General features: G+C 42.4%; 3 protein-coding genes across 6 annotated transcripts; 2 read left to right on the top strand and 1 right to left on the bottom strand.

Moving 5' to 3' along the window:
- The first annotated feature begins 171 nt into the window (after positions 1-171).
- Positions 172-8,540, top strand: stau1 (staufen double-stranded RNA binding protein 1). Of its 4 annotated transcripts, none has more exons than XM_041949230.1 (15): positions 172-323; positions 2,201-2,515; positions 3,385-3,506; positions 3,598-3,742; positions 3,874-4,027; positions 4,141-4,312; positions 4,417-4,512; positions 4,644-4,856; positions 4,943-5,086; positions 5,219-5,365; positions 5,446-5,521; positions 5,644-5,963; positions 6,075-6,197; positions 6,945-7,024; positions 7,568-8,540. In XM_041949230.1, the coding sequence occupies exons 2-15, from the start codon at positions 2,323-2,325 to the stop codon at positions 7,653-7,655; spliced, it is 2,073 nt and encodes a 690-aa protein (XP_041805164.1). In that variant the 5' UTR covers positions 172-323; positions 2,201-2,322; the 3' UTR covers positions 7,656-8,540. The 4 variants fall into 4 exon arrangements, with proteins under 4 accessions (XP_041805164.1, XP_041805157.1, XP_041805148.1 ...); XM_041949223.1 differs by having other exon boundaries at positions 3,871-4,027; XM_041949214.1 differs by having other exon boundaries at positions 3,598-3,754.
- Positions 8,541-9,317: 777 nt separating this feature from the next.
- On the bottom strand, positions 9,318-12,939 carry LOC121620708 (retinol dehydrogenase 10-A). The gene is made up of 5 exons (XM_041956872.1): positions 12,487-12,939; positions 11,639-11,737; positions 11,268-11,413; positions 10,789-10,920; positions 9,318-9,854 (listed from the first exon to the last, which is right to left on the bottom strand). Exons 1-5 carry the CDS (start codon positions 12,937-12,939, stop codon positions 9,734-9,736), a joined length of 951 nt encoding a protein of 316 aa, XP_041812806.1. The 3' UTR covers positions 9,318-9,733.
- Positions 12,940-16,631: 3,692 nt separating this feature from the next.
- On the top strand, positions 16,632-20,656 carry si:dkey-7k24.5 (somatomedin-B and thrombospondin type-1 domain-containing protein). Its single transcript, XM_041961638.1, has 5 exons — positions 16,632-16,866; positions 17,288-17,479; positions 18,286-18,364; positions 18,471-18,653; positions 20,539-20,656. The coding sequence occupies exons 1-5, from the start codon at positions 16,632-16,634 to the stop codon at positions 20,654-20,656; spliced, it is 807 nt and encodes a 268-aa protein (XP_041817572.1).
- Positions 20,657-21,021: the final 365 nt, after the last annotated feature.

The following is a 21,021-nucleotide window of genomic DNA, read 5'->3' as shown; positions in this document are numbered from 1 at the left end:
TTAGTTTTGTGGTTGTGCTTACCCAGTTGCACTTATAATGCTGTACCAATGTGAGAAGCGTATTGGAAGCTTGACTTTCCACAAAATCTGCATTATTTTGGAAGTACTTCCTGTCTGGTGACGTCATTTCCTGAAGAGACTCAAGATAGGGCCATTCTCTTTAGTGTTTGCCCTGTTTTCCCAATGTCCATCTCCTCACCGCCGGTATTTTGATAAAAAAATAGCATAGACTGACTCTTGAAACTGGGCCTTATCAAAAACAAACGTCAGTGAATAAAGTTGTACTATGGAGTAACTAAAAACTGAACAGAAGGAACGACGAGGTGAGGTTTACTTTGTACATTGACTTACCGAGGGTTGAGGTTAGCTAGCTAGCAAATTCACCGGCTGTTCCCAGACTCGCTGGCAATTAATAGTAGACGTGTAATTGGCAAAGAAACCGGCGTCAGTTACTGCTGCTAATAAGCTGTGAGTGCATCTTCCTGAAGACATCATTGCTACAGCCATTAAATTGTTCGTGTTAATTTTTAAAGGGGTTGTCCCATTATGTCCATCGCTGCCACTGTAATTAGCTAGTTAGCTTACGTTAACGTGGTCCTTTGGGAAACCTCCTATAGCTACCCGGTGGCCCGGTGTCATTTAGAGGTAGTTAATGTCCTGCTGACAATAATATTTTCCTTTTCACACAGACGGTCACATCATTAGTAAAAGACAAGCCTACTGATGGAAGAGGCATTCTCGTGTATTAATATTTGCAAGCGGTTGAAGCTCCGTTTTTTTAACCACTCTTACCTAGCTTTCATTTTGATTTCATGAACTAGCTAATGTTTAAACTGACATTTTCATTTATAAGTAAGTTAGCTTTCGTGTGGCCAACACTTAGTAGAATGAGGCACATGCTGAAATCAGTGCATGTGAATTTTAGCTGCGTTAAATCACAGCGAAGGCTCCATGGGCCCCACAGCACCCAGACTGTGATGGACACCTCCCCACCGGTGCACCCTGAATGAGAACAAATAACTGAAGTTTTTGGATCAGTTGCATCCCTAATTGACAAACAGGGTAATGCATGAGGAAAACAATGCAAAGGCAAGCTAACAGTGGTGGTCAGCACGTCACATTCAGTGTCCATGCCACCCATCTGGTTGCATTGTTTGGTTGTCCTCTTTCTTGTTGGCTGTGACTGATAAATGATGTTGACATTCGGGTGTCGCCCTGTGTTGGGGCCATACATAAATCAATACCTCCGGTGTGCATTTATAAGGGCCAAATATGTAGTATTTTGAGACCTTCATGAATGCTAATGCCTAAGTGAATACATTTTTGTTAAAGGCAGTTGGCTACCAGGGTGTCGTCCTGTCTTGCATTTCTGTCAAATGAATTTGACTTTTTGTAAATCCATTAAAATGTCGAAGTCACATGTGAAACTACTAAACCACATAATGAATTTTTTTTCTGCTGCTATAGATGAAACATCTCATAGAAATGCTGTGGTCATGCAGTTTTTGCTCTTTTTCAATTTAATGTAGAAAGATGCATATAATAAATACGCATCTTTCTACTTTTTGTCATATAGTAAGAAAGCTGCTTCATATGCTGCCAAGGCTTTCTCCTGAACTGCATTGTACTTTTACAATAACCAAACAATCAAGAAAATCATGCCAGTTAATTATTGTAACCAAATCTTCCCATGTAAGGCAGAATAATCTTAGCACTTGTCATATGTCAAAACATTGTATTCAATTGAAAAAGTCATATTTTCAATTCTCAATGATAATCAGAATGATTTAAAGGTGCAAAATGTATCTGTTTCAAGGTAGAAAGATGAATATGAGGGTGCAAAAGCCACCTGTGAAGCTCAGTGGTTAGCAATGTTGACTCACAGCAAGAAGGGGCCAGTTTCTAAACCTGATCCAGGCAGCGGGAGCCTTTTCTGCAGTCCTTTTCTCCCACGGTACAAACATGTGCGACTTCAGTGAATTGGACATTAAATTGTCCTAATGTGAATGTGGTTGTCTTTGTTTGTCAGACCAGTGAAGGGCAGCCTGTCCATGGACTACCCTTAGTCGTGCCCACTGGGTGCTGAAGGCTTCAATATCTGTAACAGTGACATTTTTAGATAAATTGAAAATGGTGTCATTTTATCATATGTAGAAATTGGCACATCTTTGTTGCTTATCATATATCCTCACTTTTCTAGGCAGAGCTTGCATTCAGACCTCCTCAGTAAACAGTTCCTCCAACTTTGGCATTCACCATTGCTGCACTACAAAGTTCATACCTTGACCTCAGCCTACGACTGACTAAGCTACACCAACGAGGATGTCCCAGCTCCAGTTTCAGTGTCCGGCTAGCCCCATGCCTGCTGCCTCGGCCCCACTGCAGCTGGGGCAGCCGCAGCCTGGCTACAGCATCCCTTGTGCCTCAGGCACCCTACCCTCGGAGAGCGCCAGCCAGCCAATCAGGAGCTCTGCTCTCCCCGCGGGCTCAGCCACTCCCTACAGTACCACCACAGGTTTGTTTTATTTATTTGTTTGCTGCAGTTTTTCTTTTTCATGCAACTTAAAGGACTACATTTTGTTTAGCCACTAATGTTTGTGGGTAAAATTGTTCTGTTTTCCGTTAAAAAAAAAAAAAAAAAAGCTAAATTGTTTTTTGGACATATATATCATACTAACCTCTGCTTGACTGGAACTACTTCTCATTGGTCATCTGATGTCGGCTGGTAGTGATGATGATAATGTTCGCAGCTAGTTTTCCATGTTTGGGTTAGTCAGCTTTGAGTGGAATCGAGTCTATGCGACAGTCAGTTTTGAAATAACGGCTTACAGTAGTAGATCATTGCTTCACTGCTCAATGATCTCATGTTGTAGGTCATCAGGCACATCAGCTGGTTCCTCATGAAAGACTGTAGCAACTATGTTCACTTCCTTTTCTTTGCTTTTCATGTCCCGAAACCTCTCACCAAACATCTGAAGGAGTTTTCACACTCAGCAGCATATTCAGATGTCGTAGCAGGCTTTTGTTCTGCAGAGTAGGAGAATGCACAGTGTCACCCCTTTCCAGTTGCTCTTGCCATGGCTTTAATTTCACTTCAGATGAGTTCCCATTTGAAAGCAGGGAGTTGAGATGCTGGCTTTAGCTTTAGGTTCAGCTCTGAGAGGTACATGGTGCTGTCCACCACGAAGGCCAAATCACACAGACACCTGCAGAGGTTCCCCACCCCTGCTCTATGACTTTCTCATATATGACTTTCTTTGTGTATTTTCTGTTTGGGACTAGGAACTTTGGGACTAGGAACAACCTCTTAATTTTGTGTTCATGATTATGTCTATTTGCCTAATCATTCAACCTATTTTGGATCTAATTTTTGTTTTGTCGCAGTATCTAACATGGCAAACCCTAAAGAGAAGACCCCCATGTGTTTGGTGAATGAGTTAGCCCGTTTCAATAAGATCCAACCCGAGTATAAGCTGCTTTGTGAGCAAGGACCAGCTCACTCCAAGGTACATTGACAGTAATTTTATCTCAGTCTTGTTTTGTCACAAGGCCATGCTAGTGACTGCTGAATTTCCTTTATTTCCGTGCCTCTTCCAGATTTTCTCTGTTAGACTCACACTGGGTGATCAGCACTGGGAAGCAGAGGGGACCAGCATCAAGAAAGCCCAGCATTCCGCTGCAGCGTCTGCCCTCGCTGAGACGACACTTCCCAAGCCCACCGTGAGGACCCCCCGTAACACAGGCAAGAACCCAGGTGGGCTCTTCCCACTGGCTCTGTGGCAGTCTCTTTTTAATGCTTGTTAAAGCTTTGCAGAGAAGTGTTTGCTCATATATGGTTTTATCTTTGTTTTTTGTGTGTTGGCCTTACAGCAGATGGTTTGACACATACCATGGAGTTAAATGCACTATGTATGAAGCTTGGTAAAAAACCTATGTATAAACCCATCGACCCATACCCAGGGATGAGACCACCAAACTTCAACTACAACGTCCGGGCTCCAGGACCTTACCAGCGCTCTATGCAACAGTGAGTTTCCGTTATTTGGAAATTAGAAAAGAAGAAATTCTCCCAGTTTGTCTTAATTTTGAATAATTTCTTGTATCTGAAAGACAGTTCCATTGACTTTTTTTTGTCTGCAGGTACTACTATCCATTTCCTCCAGTGGGACCAATGTTATACCACATGGAGCTTTCCATCGGAGGCCAGCAGTTTTTTGGTAAGGGACGCACACGGCAGTTAGCAAAACATGACGCTGCTGCCAAGGCCCTGAAAGTGCTGCACAAGGAGCCAATATTGCAACAGTTGCCAGTGGTGAGAAAAGAAGTGCACATTTAGCATGAAATAGTGCTTGAAAGCCTTGGTACAGTTTTATTCAGACTCATTGCTTTTCTTTCTGCTCTCTCTGCTCTTGACAGATGAACGGAGAGCCAGAGGAGGAGAACCTCAACAAATCAGAAATCAGTCAAGTGTTTGAAATCGCACTTAAACGCAACTTACCTGTCAACTTTGAGGTAACTAATACATTTTTTTTTGTAATGTTAGTCAGTTAAGAGATGTGTAGACAAACCCCGGTGTCTTATCCAGTTTAATTACAGAGCGCAAATGCTCCTGTGCATCATGACTTGTCCCCGCTGTTTTCCAGGTTTTAAAGGAAGAAGGCCCTCCCCACATGAAGAGTTTTGTAGTGTGTGTTACAGTCGGGGAGTTCACTGGAGAGGGCGAAGGAAAGAGTAAAAAGATTGCCAAGAAGCTGGCAGCAGCAGCGGTGCTGGGGGAGTTGAAGAGGCTGCCCCATATACCCAGTGTAGAAAAGACGCTGCCACGCATCAAAAAGAAAACCAAATCCATCATCAAGGTAACGTGACGAGTGAGTGGAATAGAACAATCAGTGCAGACCTAAAGTGTCTTCATGAAGTGATGATTAACCTGTCACACCAACAGCTGCAAACCAGCCCGGAATACGGTCAGGGAATGAATCCCATCAGCCGCCTGGCTCAGATCCAACAGGCCAAGAAGGAGAAAGAACCAGAGTACAGCATGGTGACAGAGAGGGGTCTACCTCGCCGCAGGGAGTTTGTTATGCAGGTGAGATGACAGCAGCTGAAGCATGTCGGTCGCACAGCATGACACCTGTGTCCATTTTCCTCCGCTGTTGTGTAATAATTGCCTGCCCGGTCAGTTTTTTGATCAGTTTTTGTTACATGTTTTGTGGTACAGGTGATGGTGTGTGGCCAGTCTGCAGAGGGAATGGGACCTAGTAAGAAGGTGGCCAAGAGGAACGCAGCAGAGAAGATGCTGGAGCTCTTGGGATATAAAGTGCCTCAGCCTCAGCCTCCTAAACCGGCACTTAAAACTGATGAAAAGGTACTCTTACACCTTTATCACATGGCAGACAAAGTTTTGATATCCCTTCATTTACGTGTGTTGTTTTTTGTAATATTTAGACCCCAGTGAAAAAGCCTGGTGATGGGCGCAAAGTGACCTTCTTTGAACCCGGCTCGGTAGAGGATGTGGCATTGGGTAAGTGTCAGTAGATCTACTAGACTTTGATATTTGGCAGTGCTCATATTGTATGATTTATTTTATTATTTCTGTTGTGCTTATATACTCTTACTTATAACAAATGTGCCTTTCCTTTGAAGGTTCCAAGGAGGAGGACTTCCGCCTGCCTTACCTGAGCCACCAGCAGCTACCTGCAGGTATCCTGCCCATGGTCCCTGAGGTGGCTCAAGCAGTTGGAGTCTGCCAGGGATCCCAGGCCAAGGACTACGGTCGAGCTGTACCCAACCCCGGCAAGGCCACAATCACTGCCATGATTGCCAACGAGCTGCTGTACGCAGGGACATCCCTGACTGCTGAGACTATCCTAAAGAACAAGAATAACATGAACCAACTGCCCCACGGACCCCTCACCAGGCCTTCAGAACAGCTCAGCTATCTTGCATCCGTGCAGGGCCTGCAGGTAACTGATGGCATGTTCTGCGTTTGGTGAACGCAATAAGGCCATTAGTGTACAAGCAATTAATTTAAACTAAAGAGTTAAAATTCATTGAAATATTTTATTTGTTTGCAGGTGGAATACAAAGATTTTCCCAAAAACAATAAGAATGAGTTTGTGTCACTGATTAACTGCTCCTCCCAGCCACCGCTAATCAGTCATGGGATTGGAAAAGATGTAGAGTCCTGTCATGATATGGTGAGTTGTTTTTTTTTTTTTTTCCTTAAGCTACAAACTTTAGACCTACAGTTTAATGCTCTTTAACAGTCCTATGTCCAGAACGCATCTGTCAAAAGAGGAGAGGATTCACAATGTGTGTGTGTGAGCAACAACAGCTATGAGAGGAGAGACTACATCCCAGCCAAAAACCACCACGAAATAGAAATGATGGAGTGTTTGAATGCCTCAGGATAACTAATAGGAACAAAATGCTGAAAACAAGTGACTATCAGTGCGTCGAACAAAGAAGCTTCTACAGTATCAGTCTTTGCATGCAAAGTTGAAACACGTTTGTCTTGGTGACAAGGTGTTTAATAAATGTAAAAATGTCTGCATATATGTATTGTTCATGTATGTATATGCTGCAATTTGTGCAAAAACGTCTTGCTCCGAAATTGATTATAAAAGCCTCTCTTGTCCACAGTCAGTATCACTGACTTGCACAGAACAAATCAGTATGGCAGGTTGTCAGATTTTGGGAAAGTCTTCAAAGGTCACACTGTTTCCTCGTTAGTGTGCAGCCATTATGAGCAGCTGTGGAACCAGACAAACAATGTTTCTACAAGCACGTTTTCTCCAGATTCCAGGCATGTGTCCTGACTTTATTTCAAGAACATACCATGAAGTGGATTAATAAAAACTTTAGGGGGGTGACCATGCAGCTCTACTTTCCAGGCTTGTGCTCGGTTGAGCTGCAGTAACCTATCCCGTTCTTCACCGCTACAGGCTGCACTGAATATATTGAAGTTGCTCTCCGAGTTGGACCAGCAGCCAAATGAAAGGACAGGAAATGGACCAGTCTCTCGGTAAGCTCTGACAAACAGTCTTTTCTCTTGCGTATAGCTTTGTTTGCAATAAGTCTGTCATTCCATAAATAATTAAAATGAGTAATCAGTCATAATAATAATGCCTTATTTAAACGCTTCAATTATAAAGTGGCTTTTGTTGTTTGTCACTTACCGGTGCTCTCGATGTGTTTTCCAAGTGATGCATGTTTGGGAGGTAATTAATTGATTTTTGGAACGTAAACAGAAGGCTCAAGGATAATTCTCTGATAAAACTGTGTGAAGCTGCTGAGCTCAGCAGGGAGCCACTGATAGTTTCAAGCACTCTGCAGCATTTATATTTTCAAAGGTCGGCTCATGATTAGGGGTTGGATTCGGTGGTTGTTTCTTTTCTGATTATTGTGCAAACAGCACAGTTTATCACATCATTTCAGTCAGCGCACATGTAAGTACTCTGTAAGAAAAGGTGAATTAAACACATTCTGTCTGAACAAACACGAGCACGCCATCAGAGGAGGCTGAATAACTTAACAGTGACCCATACATGTGACTTGTTTTCCACAGGTGTGGCAAGCAGGAAATCGAAGGTGACTTGCACCTCAAACAGACTAACTCAAGCACATTGGCACAGACCCTGGATGGCACTGTTTAGATGATCAGGTTTGGTTGTCTGTAAAAGCACTAGAGAAAACTCTGACACTGTGTTCTTAGTCCGTTTTAGAAGGCTACAGGAAGCTCGGGGCACTGTAGGCTCTAAACCATCACTGTTCATACTCATTGTTCCAAAATGTTCACAGTTAAACAAGATTGATAGGAAAAGATAGTTCCTTCCCCTTGATGTTGTTTAATTGTACACATTATTTATTTTGTTGCGTTGTAGAAAAAGTAGCTGCATCCTAGTCAATGAGTTGGGGGTTTACGTGATGAAAAAAAAGTGATTTAACTGTGAACCGTGTTTTGTTTTGCTTGTTTCCTCTCTGTGAGACCTTCTAACTCTTGTTTTTAAGTCTTTTGCGTTTTATCCCCTGCTGAGGTAGTTCATTAAACTAGATCTTGTAAAGGTTTGGACCTCATCTTTGTCTAGGGTGCAGCTAGCGAACCTCTGTTGATTTTCCTAGAGTGCTTTATATCAACAACCAGTGTTATCGACATTACCATGTAGGGCTGGGAAGAATTTCTGACTAAATGTAGCGTGTGATGTAATGTGACGTTGTGTCTGCTGTGTGCAGCAGGGACGTTCCCCTGTTGCCTCAGTTTCCCTGATACTCCCGTATGTCAACCACCCTTCTTTCTCCGCTCCCCATGGTAATTAAACTGAACGTGCTAACATGCACAAAACAAAGATTTCGGCTGTCTTGTCTTTTTCTTTACCTGCCAGTGGTGGAATTTCTAACAGAAAAGGTTTAGGTTGTCTGAGGCTGTACCATAATTCAATATTATCATTTATCAACTTTCAGCACTGTCGTATGGTCATGATATGATTATATTGTGTCACTGTGTTTCCAAATGAATGAATGAATAAAAACTAACAAGAGGAGCAACTTGTAATCCCATTGCAGTTGAATACTAACTACTAACACTCCTTGACTAGCTACTTGTTAATAATGGCTTTTTATGAAAAAAAAGGTCACTATAAATAGTATCAAAAATGTGGTTTGATTTTATGAAAATGTTATTATAATATAAAGATTTATTTTACACATTACCTGGTTGCAGTAAAATAGTTGAACATGATTGATTACATTTAACAACAATTATTTAATAGTTCTTTGTTAAAAGCTAAAATTGAGGAAAAAATGAAACTATTTTGACATTATTAGTTTGACTGAAGACATTTTAAACATTACATCCTGACATGCTGTATGCTGCGTGGTCACTCATACTTACATGAAAGTATTTTTCTAAAGTCTTCATGTTTAACTGTCTTCTGAGATTAACGCATATTAAAAAGTGCAGAGGGTCCAAAATTTTTTTAGGAATGAGTGAAAATGAAAATCTTTTCTTATAGAATTTGTGGTAGTTCGACATTTGGATCCTGTTCCAATTCAGATCCGGTTCTTTAAAAGGTGTCAAACTGTAGGAAGTGAGATACAGAGTACACGGCAGTACAGTATGAGAAATGTGTTTTTTGATCATTACGGCATGTAAACATTTTCTAGTAGATGTTTAATACCCAACTCGACTCAGTGCTAGCATCAGTCTCACCACGCTGGTTGCTGATTTGCATCTTATGAAATTCAGAAAAACAATGCAGCACACAAATCGTTTGCTGTTTTTCAGTCAATTTATTTAATGTAAACACAACACAGCACGATATTCTGGCACATTTACAGATGATAAAGACATTCCCCTTTTGGCCAGTCCAGGATTCAGACACTGTTAAATATTTTGCCATTTTAAAGGTTTACGGTGAAAACATCTGAAGGGACCTCAGACTTTGCCTGAACTTTACTGAAGTGTTTCTGTGGGTGCTGATGACCACTTGGCTGAGTCGTCATCTCGTACGTGCTTCTGAATGATCAGTCTCAAAGTCTGAAGCTCCTTCCATTTGGCCTCCACATGTTATTGAATCCTGACTTTAGCTGGGCTGTTCGGCCCACTGCTGTCCACATGCAGAAGGATTTTGTTACTTTATTATTATTTATTTATTTTCATTCATCTAATAAATGGTAAACCCTTTGAGTGACATTTAAAGGTTTTTGACCCAACGCAGTCTTAACTGTACTTAGATTATGCAACCTTAATGGAGCCATTAGACGCTTGTTTCTTCATGGTGTCGATGAAGGGGTACATGCACTTGTCGGACCCCATGAAACGATATGTGACCACGTTGGATTCCCACGGCAACAATCTGAAAGAGAACGTGCCGCAGAGCTTAAAATCAGATGTTAAGCAGCAGATGATGTGTGAAGAAATACAGAATTAAAAAAGGAAAGTATACGGTAGCACTTAATACAGTACAAGTTACAACGTCATTCTGTTGTATGAATCAGGTACTAATGAAATATTTACTGGTTCCTACTGGTACTTAAACATAGGTACAGTGGGTGATAACAAGACTGTGGAGAACAAGGGAGGAACAATTGTGCATTGTAGAGAAAAGGAGAAATAAATGGGTTTTTCATGTAAATACAGGGTACCAAAGGATTACAATACTCTGATATCTTCTGCAGAACCCATAAATTAACACATAACTGCTAGGAGCAAAGCACACAGGCATTTGTTTTTGTTGAACTGTAGTTCATCCAGTGACAGTAAGCTGGTTGGTTAAATTACCTATGCTGTGGACTAGCGTTAAACCTGTTGAATCCCCTATCAGTACATAGCTGTACAAGTCCTTCATTATTCCAAGATTTGAGCTTCCTGCCCTAAAACGAACATTGCTGTAACCCAGCATGTGTGGTCACACAGCCTGGATGTTTTATATGTTCTTTGATACGTGTCAGTATTGAGAGGTTTTACAAAGGCCCATTTCCTTGCCACTCTGTACCCTTGCTGTTTTGGTAGCATATTGGTACTGTGGAATATATCAAACCATAATTAGTTTATAGGTCCTGCAGAATATCAGTGTTGTTGACACCATTTTTCACAAACTTCAGTTTCATTTCCCAGAACTGCACCCTGTAGGTCTCCAGTACATACAAAAACACTCCTTTCCTCTGAAATACCCTGCTGTTACTTCTTTGTTCTCCATTGTCTTGTTTTCCTCCACTGTCTACATTTACCAGTTGAACCGGTATGTTGTAACTTTATTTATTAATGGTCTTTGGTTCATTTCTACTTACGCTCTGGACAGGAAAGGCAGGTAGGTGAGGCGAGGGATGCACACTAACGGTTGGTCTATCAGGATGGCGTTCATGGCCTGCTCCACACAGTACTGGGGCTCCAGAGGGGGCAGGAACAGTTCCATTTCCTCCCTGTCAGTGGCACCAAAGGACAAACGGACTGTCACTCATGAGTTAATGCAGCGTTTTGACAGCCAACCCGTGTCCAAACATAAACAGCCCGTCTAACAGACTGCTGTGGAACAGAGGCGAGCCAGGACGAAGGCAGGCCAAGACGCAGGAGCAGTTGTTTTCTCCTATTTTTCTTTCATAATTGTGTTTTTAGAAATGCAATACTTTGCTTGCATTTTTAAAGCAAATGTACAACAGATTGAATGGTATTTGGTGTGTCCATATATTTCCAGGTTTTGTACTATATTCTTGTCTGGGTCTAAATCACTCTATTAGAAGAAAAGAATGTGGGTGTTTGCTTGACATACCGTATCTTGCAGCCTTCAAACATGCCTGTGTCCACGATGTAGGGGCACACAAGAGTAGTTTTCACTCCGTCAGCCTCCTCGGCCAGCAGCTCGTGGGCCAGAGACTCATGGAAGCCCACTGCAGCAAACTTACTGGCACAGTAATCCTGTCCCGAACAGAAACCAAAACTCGTTTACTATGCCTGTGCAAGTGTTGGATGCTTACAGAATGAGCTGCGGTTGGTCAGACCTGCTCAGACGTCTGTTTCTGTCATATGCTTTTGAATCTGTTACATCATTTGCTGACTCGAGCTGAGAGCTGTGTGATAGACTGTGCCAATAACGCTGTCATATCATAGTGTTGCAATGATGTTTCTCCCTCCCTGGTTCACCTCAACACAGGCGGTGCTGAAGAGGCCGAGGACGCTGGCGATGGTCACAATGTGTCCGTGGTTCTGAGCCTTCATCTGAGGGAGGAAGGCCTTCACTGTCTGAGACAAACACACACACACATGCAGCAGGTTATTATGAGGCAACAAACGGCATTCATATGACTCGTAGTGACTTAAATGTTGCTCAATGTGAGGGAAGCTTATGTTGCATGAGCAGCTTCACATTAAGCGGATTTATGTGGGAATCCTACAGTCCATAGTGTGAAGGGGATAAAGCTATTAACGCAATACATTTTACACGTCATGCGTCGCACTGCGCACAATAACCTGCTCTGTATGGCAGCTGATGAAAAGATTATACATTGTGAAATTCAAATGCTTAATTTCAGCGCTGAATCTTTGTCTGTGTTCGACTTAAAAAGTGTGTCGCCTACAAGGCAGGGAAGATTTTATACACGTATTAAATACATATATATTAAAAAAAACTGTGAGGAAGTAGCCTCGTAGGAAAATACATAAGTGTGTAACAATCAAGACATGAATTAATTCCACAAGTTTTAAACAACTGATTTGAATTGTGAAGTTTTTCTCTCTGTCTTTTTTTGGATTTGATATTTGCTAAAATTGACACACATGATCAAATATTTCTGTGTTCACATTTACAACAAGAGTTATTGATCAGGACGTAAACATGATCTACATATTTTAGCAACATAATTACGCAGTAATTGTTCTGGATGAGCACCAGTCCTCCAGGTGACAGGAGATTTAGGACTATTAATAAATGAAGGATAGACTTCTTCAGTGTGATTCTTCACCACATTTCATTTGGACTCTAGACTTCTCACCCAGAAGAGAGCGTGGCAGTTGACCTTCATGGTCTTCTCCATCAACTCATCGGGACAGTCCAAAATGCGCTCCCCAGCCACCACGCCAGCGTTGTTTACCAGCATCGTGACGTCCCGGCCCAGCTCCTTTCGCACAAGGTCTGCGGTGCGATACACGTCCTCCCTGTTTGTCACGTCCACCGTGTAGGTGTGCGCCTTACCCCCCATCTCACGCACCAGCTTGGCTGTCTGCTCGTTGGAGCTGCTGTTGATGTCCCACAGCACCACCTCGGCCCCATTCTTGGTGAATTCCTGAGCGAAGAGGCGACCCAGGCCGCCACCCGATCCGGTGATCAGCACCAGCTCGTCGTCGATCGGCTTGATGCGTGGGCGCAGGACGACCCGCAAAGAGTTGCGCAGGATGAAGTAAATCACATCCAGAAGCATCATCTGGAGGTCCATTAGAAAAATCATGTTGATCTACTTTTACTGCTGACGGTGCTGATTTAAAAACAGAGGGAGCCCACAGTGGATTATTCACACCTGTTACCTGTGCAGGTGTGTTTCCTATTCCCTAAGTGTTAGATTGTTTGGGAGCAAAGGATGCAGACAGCCAAGCTGGTGTTTCCCTCCTTCTATGACCATCAGCCTCCATCCACGGTTTATTTAAACACTCTCCTCCCGGATTAGGGGAAAAAAACCTTGAGCTCCTCATAAAACCACTTTTGTTGCGAGCTGTGAATGTATGCGTTTTCACCATTACTGAGGAAAATAACATGTGCCAGAAGGCATTACAGAGAGTTTCTGGGTCTTTGTAGGACATTATTCCATGTTCACAGCTTGTGCACACTGTACACGTGAAATTCTTGCATATGCACAGACCCACACACCACATAGGCTACCTCTAGTAACTATGCTTACACGCAAATATATTAAACACTTGCGCCTTTATCTAAGCATATATGCACAATATCTGCATCATATGTGTGTGTAAATGTCTCAGTTTATCTCTAAGTCTTCTCAGCAGTAAGAGGCTGCAGAGGAAGGGGAGATGATGAATGGCACTGTAGGTGCTTACACCAAGTTGAAAAGATTAATCACCACCATGACTGACTTTAAATGGCACAAACTGGTGATTTTTCTTCATTAGTTTCAGTAAGTTCAAGGCCCCATAATTATCTCCTGCGGTGTACAAAAATTATGATATCAGTGGCTCATATGCAGGTTTTGCAGCGTGATACAGAGGTTGCAAGCAAATGCATCACTAATTGTGGCTCAAACTCAATGCAGTGCAATGTGAAACTAGGAGGATTCTCGGCATTAATCAGAATCAGAGTGAATCCCAGCCTCAGCTGTACCAAACACACCGGAATAATGAACAGGACTAATCAGTCTTTTTTCTAAGTTTGAAGTAGTTTTGAAGTAATACAGAAGTAAGAAAGTGAGAACAAAGAGCAGCCAAATAAGTGCAAATACTCTAAACCGTATACCTCCATCAGTGGCGCAAAGTGACTAAGTACATTTATTCAAGTTCTGTACTCAAGTACAGATTTGAAGTGCTAGTATGTGACTTGAGTATGCTAATCTCATGCGACTTTCTCCTTCCACTCCACTACATTTCAGAGATAAATATTGCTCTTTTTACTTCACTACATTTACTTGACAGCTTTAGTTACTAGTTACTTCACAAATTGAGTTTTTTGCACACAAAACATATGAGTACAAGTACGGCAAAACAATAAGTCTCCAACAAAACAATAAGAAAATGAATTAGCCACTATGTTGATAGTCATGGAGTCATTTTTCATGCAAAACAGATCATTGTTTGCTGCTTTTCTTTTTAGTTAGTTTGATTACTTTCATTCATTTTTTAGAATTTTGAGGTTTTACTTGTCGTATCTTTACAGTGTGGTATTATTAGTACTTTTACTAAAGTAAAGGACCTGAATGCATCTTCCTGACTCCTGTGCAGGAGGACAGTGCAGTGGCTTAGATTAGAGCACTGCTGGCTGAAAGCTAAGCAGGGAGATAAAGTTAAAATTTTTAGTTCAGTGTTACAAGTTTCGATCCTAGTCCTACCTCTGGCCCGTAGAGCAGTCAGAATCATATTAAGTGAGAACATAAGGAGATTATGTGTATCTGAACTGTAAATCTCTGCATTGCTACTTATGTCCCAACACAGCGGCTTGTTTCTGTATCATGTTCTTGTTTTAGGCGAACACTGCCAGCCTTGTTTACTCCCTCTGTTGGAATGTGAGCCATATTTAGAGAATCATAGCAGTTAATTTGCATATTTGAACCCATTCTGTGTATTTAAATTCACTGTTCACCATTTTTCAAAGCATTTTATAGATTTTCCCTACCTCTCAGGCCGCCATTATTCATTGCTGTCTGTGCAGAGTGACAGTCAACCTGCAGAGACTTCAAACATGCTTGATAGAGATAATCCGTGGCTATGATCATCTGCTTTATGTTATTGTTGCATCTGTGTTGAAAGTGCAGTTGAAGTTGTTACCAGCGATCATCTGTGTGTACATGTATATTCTAAGTAAAATTAGGTGGTATGTTACCTGGTGGAGTGTTATATCTCACAACAATATGCTGTGCAAATAAATATTTCCTTTTCTAAAATACATAATATATTTACAGAAATGGGTCAAGGCTGTAAGTAGGAGGTTAGTTTAAATACTGCCAAGAATTTTGCCCTACTGTGAGCTGTTGAGCAACACTTGGAAACAGCAGCAAAGACCACATCAGAATGAGCGCCTTGAATCTAGCGGCAGCACCTGTGTATTAAAAGTGATGTGGAGCCGGTGTGGGGCTGCGTCTGATCGTTTGCCAGCCAGTTTCCCTGCTGGATACGCCATAAAAATGATACATTTTTGAGTGCAGTGTGGTGGGAAGCCGTTCAGCCCCGGGCCATTTCTATCTTTTGTGAACTGAAAACACAAGATTTCAACATGCCGTCGCTTCCAAATGGACTTTCTTCCACCTTTCTGACAGCAAAAAACCAAATTTTATAAATGAAGGCTGATATTATTTTGAAATGGACATCTTCAACTTTTCCTCATGAAAAGATTTGATGAGATGAGATAGAACAGGACAGAGGGTGTGAGAGGTGTCTATATGGACTGTTTCCATCCAGTTAGTGCTGACTTTCTGTTCACTGGAGCAGCAAATGTACAAGGTCCCTGTCTCAGCAAGCTGCCCAGTTTTGTAGATACACATGGGGGCCACAAGGTAGGGCCGCACATAGGGGAAAGGAACCCAAACTGTCACGGTGTTCCCTCTTTCCGTTCCTAGCTTCTCCCTCTACTCACACAGCAGAAAGCCACCGGGAATCTCAGTTTGAGTGGAGGCCTGCACTGTTGTTCTTTTTGCATGAATAACCTCGGCCATAGGACCTTCATTAATCCACTCTTTTCACATGTTGAGGCACACATGGGCCTGGGAAGCCAACAGAGAGAGAGAGAGGGGGGGCCAGCAAAGGAATTAAAGCAAACACACATTTGTTTTACAGTGATTTTCCCCCTTTATTCCGGCTTCTGCAGAAAATATCCGCTATGCAAATGCAGCTCAGTGATTTTTTATTCTGTTTCTACCAGCTGTCTTTATCTTTTCATCTCACTTTTCTCTTCTGCACATGTGGCTCCATTAATGCACAGAGCATTTAAAGGAGCTGCAGGGGGGGACTAATGCTTAATATCTTGCAGGGCAGGGCAAACTATATCAAGAAACTGAATACAGTGGGAGGAGATTTCCATGATGCTTGGCCAAGATCAGGGAAGCAATGCAATGGAGGAAGTAACAAATGAACTGCAGCTGTTTATTATGATATATGTTTCAATTTGGTCTTGTAATTGCCTAATTGATCTCACATTGTCACATTAAAGTCGGTTTTGTGAGTTTTTTGTTCTTACAGTGGTGAACTGTTCCTTTAAGAGATGCAGAGTTGACACATGAATAACTTCCAACTCACCGACCAGCTTCAGCTCCTGATGGTCGCAGCTCTGACCCAACTGACCGCACATGATGGGAGCTCATTGTGAGGACTTTAACAGCGCAGCACTCCTCTGGTGAGGCGGACGGGACGCGGATCACCGCTCGGGACATCGCTGCGTTCAACTCACCGAACTTGCTGCAAAGTGCATGTCGGCTCCTTCGTGATGACGGTCTGGAGGAGCTGCAGCTCTGTCTCTCTGCTTTGCCTCGGGGTGTCTTTACTCCTGGCGGGTCCCTGTCAGTCGGGCTGTCGGGAAGCGGGTCTGTGCTGCACCGGCCGGGACCCGTCATGCATCAGCAGGGGGTGGAGGTCTGACCGGTCCTATGGCACCTGCTACTGCGACCAGGCCTGCGTGTCCACCCTGGACTGCTGCCACGACTATGAGACGGCCTGCCCAGGTGGGTTTGTGCTGCTGACAAGAAACTCCTGTTAAATCTCACATTAACTAAATGTTTTCAGTTCAAGTGCATCTTGAGATTGTGTATGAGTGACAAAGAACTGATAAACATGCTTTGACAAAATTCTGTTGTCAGGATTTTGTATTAAAAGCCAAAAGTTTAGGTGTAGTGAGCTCATATTAAGAGGATTTAACTAGATCTCACTATGAGAGCCTATCAGTGGTTTGATTTCCATTGATACACATCTGTATTGTTTCTGCCTCAACAAGCAGTGACTCATGAAACACAATGCATGATGCTGCGCGTGTGCCAAACATCCACTTTCCTGTCCCCACTGCAATGTTCTGATCTCTTGAAGTCAGCTGATCTGCAGACACACTCTCTGATGCCCGTTTCGTTTTTTTTCCCCTTTTTTCCTCAGCGGTGTCCTGTGTGGTGAGCGAGTGGGCCGGGTGGTCGGGCTGTGCCGAGCCCTGCAGGGCCACGGTTCGCAGGCGCAGCAGGACCATCCTGCAGGAGCCGCTCAACGCGGGCGAACCCTGCCCCCACCTGGAGGAGCAGGCCGGCTGTGCAGAGTACTGGACTCAGAGAGGGCACTGTCACAACTCACTCGGTGAGCGACACCAACCTGGATCTTTGCACCTGTTCAAGTGATGGACACATTATTCTCTGCCATTCTTTAATATATAATATATCATAAGTATCTCCACCACTAAAAACCATGTTATAATGTCCCTTCATACTCCTACATCTGATTAACTGATCAGACTACAGATCATTACACATCTGAACCGTAATGTCACACTGTATTGGTATTTTCTGGGATATATTCAATGAAACAAAGTGTATGAATGCAGAACAAGCTTTTTTTTTATTTCTACATTATTGTAATTGAATCTACATATCAGCTGTGGAAATGTAGACTTAGTGAATATGAAAGTTATGATCCCGCATGTGCCGTCTTTAATAGTTGCACTAACGTGGCTTTTAATAGTCGTTGCCCATACTACAGCACACCAAAGTACTTCTGTCTTTTTTATGGAACAGTTGTGACTGTATGTTTCACAGTGAGAGTGATGGAGATACTGATGCGTGGGGTCTTTAGACACAGTCGTATGTGCAGTTTGATGGTGCTGCCTTTAGACATGTTGAAGCCTGTGGGCGAAGCTGTTTCTCCCAGCTCTCCAGGCTGACATGTTTTCTTTCTTCAACGTGGAAAACAAGGAAAACGAGATGTTATTTCAAGCGTGCATTTGCCTGTGTTTTTTTTCTGAGCTTCCTTAATTTGAAAACGACACGCCAGAGAATCCTACGGTCACGAACATTTTCCCAGCACACGCTCATTGTAAATGCATGAGGCTCCAGTATTGCAACATACGGTCGCATGTAATGTTCTTATCACGAATGCTCCCTCTGCAGTCCCAGCGCTTATCATCACTGGTGGCTATGGCAACGCCAGGAAGAAAAGAGACATCCCCGACAGCAGCGACATTATAGGGTAACGTCTCCAGAAAAATGCGAAAAATTACACTATTTCTGCCTTTGATGTCTCCTCGTGTGTGTTTTCAGCCTGAGGTTTGCTTGTGCCTGTTTGTGTGAAACAGGTATTGTGTCCAGTTTCGGTTGACCTCTCTGACAAAAGGATGCCAGCACAGCGCGGGCCCACACACCCAGTGGATGGAGCACCTGAGGGAGGGGCACCGCGTGTGTGTGGAGTGCCAGCCACCGGCTCTGGCTGCTGGACAGGCGCACTGCACCGGAGACGGAGAGGAAAACCAAGAGGACAGGCAAGACAATAAGGACAATGTCATATCACAACCCCCCCTCCCCGATAAAGAAAAGTTGTGTTCGACAGTTAATATTTGTTGAATTTAGAAAGCCTCACCAAATTTAAGCCTGTGTTGTTCAGGAAATGTTAATAAGCGATAGATAAGGTATTTGTTTTTTAAAGCCCAGCCAAGGGCTTATTCAGCCATGAAATTAGCTTGAAGTTCATTTTGCTCACATGTAAAGAAACTCAGCGTTGAGCATAACCACACTAACGAAGGTGACCTTTCCGCCTCAGCCTTTGGCAGTCAAGTATTCTGAGATTACCAGCTAAAAGCAGTATAACACACGAGTAGATTAGAAAGTAATTAGAGTTATTTGAAACACACCACTTGTCCTCCATGATTAATAATATGTAATAATATTTGCAGAGAAAGAATATAAAAAATATCCCAGATTACTTCAAATGGATTGAATATTGTCCATTTACTAATGCACATTCAATATATTTGTTCATGAGTCAGCAGTTTAACATTATGGCAAACGGGGATTGACTGCATAAGGGGAGGAATCAGTGAAAAATTGACTATTAAATGGTTTCCTTCTCACCTGCCAAGGAGTGAGAAGATAAAAAAGAAGGTTTAAAAGAATATTTTGACCATTTGGGACAAACACTTCCATGCCACTCTCATATCGGTACTGTAATTATGTATGCTGGTAAGCAGATAGCTGCTAGCTGTTTTCCCATTTTCAGTCTTGGTGCTAAAGTCTGCTAACCAGCTGTTAATGCTTTATATTTACTTGTACACACAGCTGAGTGGAGTTCAATCTTAATATCGTATGTCCCAAAATGCCAACTATTCCATCAATGTTATACTTAATTCTAAATTATGATTAGCATTAGGATAACTGTAGAGGATTTACCATAAAATGCAAATCTAAAAAAAAGCACAAGACAACACAAATATTGCTATTTTCTAGAACTGCATTGGGAACAAACAAAAATTGTTCTTAAATAATAATAATTTAAAAAAAAACTCTCTGCAGCTGTCCATGTAGTTTTTAAGAGCAGTCCGATTGCAGGCCTCACTGAAAGGTGACCTGTGGAGTTTTCTTGCAAGCAAAGAAAAGTTATGTTTACATTCAGTCTTATTCTTCAAAACGTATTATGTGGATCCAGAGGTCTAACACACATGATGAATGCATTTCCTTCATCATAAAACTCTTGCAAGGCTTGTTTTTCTTTTTGAAACTTACATTGTTTTCCTCCATGTTCCGTACTGTTTTTTGCCTTTGCTGGTGCGTTGCTGCATATCTTTGAGCATTATGGCCACCTGTAGATAAGTGGAATAGTGTGACACCATTGGTAGAAATGAGTATGTCGTCACTGGCGTGCATGAGTGCTACATGTATGTCCCCATGCACATGCACAAGACGATATATATAGTGCTACTATATATAGTATATAACCTATAGGTTAAAAACACCCCAGGGAACCTTAAATCCTAACATATATTCATCGTAAATGTAAGCCTAATCATACCCACAGGAGCTATATTTTTGAGTGGGCTTGCATTCAAATGAAAAGGAAGTATACGTGCACATATATGCACTTTATCTGTGCCGCAAACAGAAATTGTTGCACTGCATAGACAGAAGATCCTGGCTCTGGTTCCTGCAAAAAGTGTAGTGGTGGGTAGAGTATTGATATGTGGTTCTAAAAGAACCGCCTGCGTCATACATCCAGGACTTGTTTTTCACCCAGTCTACTGGTCTACACCCTATCTCTCAGATCTGATTAGTAACAATGAGGCCTACCACTAGATGGCAACATTGATCATCACTTCGATTTAAAAGAGAAATCTTGTGACCACTAACTAATTCCTCCATGCTTCCTTCCTGCAGAAGACAGTCTCTCCAGTGGCAGGCGGTGGGAAACCCTCGATGCAGGGGTGTGTGGAGGCGTGTTGGGAGGCTGGAGGCCTGCTCCTGCCCAACAGCTCACAGCTTCCTCTTCATCTAACATCCTCCTTCCTTCTGTTAGCCTCTCTCCTGTACACATTTACTCACGTGCATAAAGAACAGTCTGCCAGTATGTCTATAAGCAAGCCAGAATAATTACAAACAGGTCGCTAAACCCGCTCTATTAAAGAGTGCTGGTCAATTCCTCAGTCATGCTCTTTTAGTTATAATGATCAAATTAAATCTTCTCCAGATTGGTGCAACACCGTGTAAACGTTTTATTAATACGGCTGCATGTGTTCCAATGAAGACTTCAGTTTTGCAGTCGGAACATAATAAATGTACTGTCCTCACTGCACAACACAAACCTTAATAATACATACTCCTGTTTTTGTTTGCATCAAAAACTGCAAGTTATCAGTAAAA

The sequence above is a fragment of the Chelmon rostratus genome, chromosome 2 (assembly GCF_017976325.1).
Source record: "Chelmon rostratus isolate fCheRos1 chromosome 2, fCheRos1.pri, whole genome shotgun sequence".
NCBI classification, from domain to species: domain Eukaryota; kingdom Metazoa; phylum Chordata; class Actinopteri; order Chaetodontiformes; family Chaetodontidae; genus Chelmon; species Chelmon rostratus.
Note: the sequence above shows the minus strand (reverse complement) of the source record. Positions and strands in the feature narration are given on the sequence as shown.